Source organism: Camelina sativa, chromosome 10, assembly GCF_000633955.1.
Source record: "Camelina sativa cultivar DH55 chromosome 10, Cs, whole genome shotgun sequence".
Classification (NCBI taxonomy): domain Eukaryota; kingdom Viridiplantae; phylum Streptophyta; class Magnoliopsida; order Brassicales; family Brassicaceae; genus Camelina; species Camelina sativa.
The window spans coordinates 7,779,604-7,784,309 of NC_025694.1; the positions used below are offsets into that span (position 1 = coordinate 7,779,604).

Genomic DNA, 4,706 nt, shown 5'->3' on the forward strand with positions numbered 1-4,706 from the left:
AAACGCAGACGAATGAACGAGTCCCCATGCACGCAGCAACATTCTCCAAAAGATAAAATCGTTTATACTAATGAATCACGTAGATCTATATATACAATCTATTCAAACTCAAGAGAGATGCCTAAAGCCTATATAATTAACAAGAAAACATAATAATAATAAAAGAGAGAAAGCGGTGGAGGGAGGGTCGTGCAGAGCACGATTCAGAAATATTACTGAGAAGGTCAGATGGTCAAATGTAATGTAAGGTTGTCATTTTCCCTTTTTTTTTTTTCATCATTTTGATTTATATCTAATAATACCAAAATTAATGCCTTTAGAATGTAATAATTGGTGAGACTTCACTATAGAGACAAATCAATTATAGCACATAATCCATATATATAAACTATAGAATAGAGAATTAATTACAAGAGTGTTAATTTTTTTGATAAATAGAGAAAATAGTAATGGTTGGAGTTTGGAGAAAGAGAGGATGAAGAGGTCAAAGGGGGAGAAAAGAGGGAAAAAATTTTCCCTCCAAGAAAGGAAGGGAGATGATGACGTGGACAACTGCCAGAGAGAGGCAGAGAGAGAGAGAGAGAGAGAGAAGAGTCTAGTCTGGGGGGGTTTCCTCTCTTTTCGCCCATTTTTATCGCTTCTCCTCAAACTCCGTTGAAACTCTCTAATCAATCAATCACAATAATCAATAATCATTCTCGCCATTTCTCTCTATTCTCACCCCCCAAATTACCAAAATCAGTAGTTTTTTTTTTTTTAATTTTTTTGGTTAATAATTTTATTAATTATCAAATCATCCTTCAGATCGAAATCAAATCTAAGGTTTGTTTCTCGAATTCATATTATTCATGGCATCTTCTCGTCAGAATTCGATTCCGTTTACCCTCTCCTCGAATTTGATGACCGTACATTCTTCTTCTCTTTAGTGTGCTCCCCCGGTCCGTACGTAACGTATATGGCGTGAACCCGAGTTATGGCTAACAAAAACGCAGAATCATCATCATCATCATCATCATCATCATCATCATCATCATCATCGTCCTCACAGCCTCAGGCTCAGCCAAACCAACAACAACAACAGCAGCAGCAGCAGCCTAGCGCTAATGAACAACAAGAGCAGGAGTCTCATGTGCGTCTCTCTCTCTCTCTCTCTCTCTCCTTTTTATGATTTTTTTTTGGATATTTATCTCCGAGAAAAATACCAATCAATGTTCGTTTTTTTTTTGTTTGTTTGTTCCGATCTCAGGGTGACACCTGTAGCATTCCTCAAACGCAGTCTGGGAACACAGACTCGCGTACCCGTGGTGGCAACACGGTAAAAATTTACTCCCTCCTATTTGGCATTGTGATTGAATTTGACTCTGCAATGGAAGAAGACTAGCTAGCTAGGTGAAATATGTGAAAATGCTCCTTCAGAATCCCTTTTTGGTTACAATTCCCCTGTCTTCTCCATCGGTCATTGTTGCGCCATAATGAGCATTTATATAATCAATTTTTTAGGCTTGTTCTGTGTTTCTTATGATCAATTTTACATTCCGAGCTAGAAGGATCGTTGTATGATTTTATTGAATTGGATTCATTGCGTCATTGACTTAGGGATTGAGTTTTTTGCGTTTTCAGGTTGAATTATTTATGCCTGATGTTGTTGAATTCATCTTAAGATATCTCTGACTCTCTTTTTGTTGACTTTTTAGGTTTTCAAGAGTGGACCGCTATCTATATCATCAAAAGGTAATCGTATGATGCTCTATTCTCTTAGGATGTATACTTAGTTCAGTGTAGCCTTTCTTAGGATGATGAGATGAGAGTTGTTCTATTTAGGATGAGATGTTGTCTTAATTCTGACTGGGGGACATTTATCACGTGAAGTGGGTTTTGTAGGCGGGTTGAACCCAGATAGTGGTGATACTATACTATGACGGCACTTGCACAAAAACCACTAGGCTACATGTCTTATTCAGTGGCTATATCTCAAAAATTGTCTCTCATCACTTTCTGTTTTATTTAATACAGGGATTGGCTGGACATCATGGAAGAAACGATGGTTTATTTTGACGCGTACTTCACTTGTTTTCTTTCGAAGTGACCCTGTAAGCACTTTTTTCTTTGAAGATATTTTTTGAAAATATCCTATATCAGATATAGTTTTTACAATTTTATACGAGGCATGAGCCCGTTATTATTACAGAGAATGGGTATCTCATATTGTCTGTTCATCTTTCAGAGTGCAGTCCAACAGAGGGGCAGTGAGGTCAACCTGACCCTTGGGGGAATTGATCTCAACAATTCAGGCAGGTTGGCTTATTACTCGAATCATTAAAATCTTCTTCTTCATATATGATGATGTATTATGTTATTCTATGGTTCGGTGTTACTGACATCATAGAACTTCGAACTATCTTTTAGTGTGGTTGTTAAGGCAGATAAGAAGCTGTTGACTGTTCTCTTCCCTGACGGTCGTGATGGACGTGCCTTTACACTTAAGGTTTTTCTCATCACTTTTGTTCTCTGTCATTGGTCTCCTTAATCTTGTTTATATCAATCTCATTTTGCATCTTATATTACGCCCTGAAAATTTCTATGCATTCAGAACCGTTCCTTTGCTTTTTTTGGCTACATGGGTGCCAGTGCTACAACACCGGAATCCAATCTTTACCTCCTTAAAACTGTTTATTTATTTATTTAGTGAAACTCTGTTTTGTTATGGATGTATTTTCTGACTACCGAGAAATGTAAACCGATTCTCTACTTAGAATCCGCTGATTAATCGTCTATTCTAATGTGCTTTTATCTTTATTATCGTGTTAGCATAGCAGCCTGTGTAAGTTCAAAGTTTGACTTTGAAGAATATTTTGGCCTAATCATAAATCACTAAAGGACCGAGAATCAATGATGAATTAACTTTGACCTTGTGATTGTTTTTTTTTGAAGGCTGACACTATGGAGGATCTATATGAGTGGAAAGCTGCTCTGGAAAATGCTTTGACACAGGCACCAAGTGCTTCCCATGTTATGGGTCAAAATGGTATATTCAGGAATGATCATGCCGATCCCGCTGTTGGTGCTGATGAAAAGAGTATGTTTGTCACCTTTTCAATGGTTTAGTCTTTAAATATATAACAAGATATGTTATGTCTTAAGTGTTGTGAGGATGTCAAAGTTTCCTCCTCTCTAGAAAATAAGCAACGTTAGAATATTATTATGTTAACATATGTTCCCTGTCTGGAGTTAAAGGCTGACCAGTTCGTGTTGAAAGGCTCCCCAAATTATGGGCATTCAGTAGATATCGAAAGATAAGTTCATTAGACAATGATGCACTTTTTCATATTCTTACAGAAGATGAGACACCAACAAAATCAACTGTCCTTGGAAGGCCAGTATTACTTGCTTTAGAAGATGTCGATGGAGCTCCATCATTCTTGGAAAAGGCCCTTAGATTTGTTGAAGATCATGGTATTAGTTTTAAGCTTTCAGCTTGATTTGCTGCTTCTTTCACTCTGAGCTGAAATAAAACAACAATATCCTGCAGGAGTCAGGATTGAAGGAATCTTGAGACAAGCTGCCGATGTTGATGATGTTGAACACAGGATTCGCGAATATGAGCAAGGTTTGATTTTTTAAGTATATGTACACGATTACGTGTATTTTATTCTTCTTCTTTTTTTGTTTCTTTCCTGCTTTGTGCAAGTTATTAATACGTAGGCACTTGGTTCAGGAAAAAATGATTTCAGTCCCGAGGAGGATGCTCATGTTATTGCTGATTGCCTTAAGGTACCTGCTATTATTCAGTACAATGCTGAGTTAGCCTATCACTCTTAAACCTCTCTAACTGTATCAATAAATGTGCAGTATTTTCTCAGAGAGTTGCCTTCCTCTCCGGTGCCTGCATCTTGTTGCAACGCCCTTCTGGAAGCTTGCCGTAAGTTTATCATTCTTTTTCTGTTTTATTTAATGTGTGTGTGTGTCCTCTTCCTTGGTGCTCCATCAAAAGCATTTATCTACCTTGGGGGTTACTGTGATCATTATAGTGCTTACTGTTAAGGACAATCAGATGCCTCCATCTTAAATTTGACTGAAAATCTCTTTTTGGACATACATATCTACTTTTGTTGTGTTTGTTATTTTTGTTGCTTTCTACAGAATGACATATTATTAGACAATATCTAGAACTTAGTCAGGATTGATAATAAAAATTGGAATTTGCTCGCCTATTCTCCTTGCAACATATCATATTTCCAGTTTTCTGACGCGTAGCTTTACCAGGTACTGACCGTGGCAATAGAGTCAATGCTATGCGGGCAGCAATCTGTGAATCATTCCCTGAACCAAATCGTCGCCTATTGCAAAGGTTGTCTCTTTTCCACATTTAGCTTACGAAACTGATTAACATGCTTATAGGGTAAAATAACTTTTGTCATTAGTTCTGATTGTTTGTCCTCTTTCAGAATCCTGATGATGATGCAGACTGTAGCCTCTAACAAAACCGTGAACCGGATGAACACAAACGCCGTTGCAGCTTGTATGGCACCTTTACTTCTTCGACCCCTTCTGGCTGGTGACTGTGAAATTGAAAATGATTTTGATGTCGGCGGTGATGGTTCTATGCAACTTCTGCAAGCAGCTGCAGCAGCGAATCATGCCCAGGCTATAGTGATAACATTATTAGAAGAATATGAAAGTATATTTGGAGTAAGACTATACTTCTC

The 4,706-nt window shown here is 37.6% G+C and overlaps 1 protein-coding gene across 1 annotated transcript in view; it reads left to right on the forward strand.

Moving 5' to 3' along the window:
• LOC104720140 (rho GTPase-activating protein REN1-like) overlaps positions 615–4,706 on the forward strand; it is a 7,365-nt gene continuing 3,273 nt past the window's right edge. The window contains exons 1-14 of the mRNA XM_019230478.1: positions 615–822; positions 927–1,129; positions 1,247–1,315; positions 1,695–1,731; positions 2,014–2,090; positions 2,225–2,295; positions 2,407–2,485; positions 2,932–3,076; positions 3,337–3,453; positions 3,530–3,607; positions 3,716–3,771; positions 3,850–3,919; positions 4,264–4,348; positions 4,446–4,689. Of these exons, the coding sequence (XP_019086023.1) occupies positions 974–1,129; positions 1,247–1,315; positions 1,695–1,731; positions 2,014–2,090; positions 2,225–2,295; positions 2,407–2,485; positions 2,932–3,076; positions 3,337–3,453; positions 3,530–3,607; positions 3,716–3,771; positions 3,850–3,919; positions 4,264–4,348; positions 4,446–4,689 (1,284 nt within the window). The 5' untranslated portion in view covers positions 615–822; positions 927–973. The remainder of the gene's footprint in view (positions 823–926; positions 1,130–1,246; positions 1,316–1,694; positions 1,732–2,013; positions 2,091–2,224; positions 2,296–2,406; positions 2,486–2,931; positions 3,077–3,336; positions 3,454–3,529; positions 3,608–3,715; positions 3,772–3,849; positions 3,920–4,263; positions 4,349–4,445; positions 4,690–4,706) is intronic.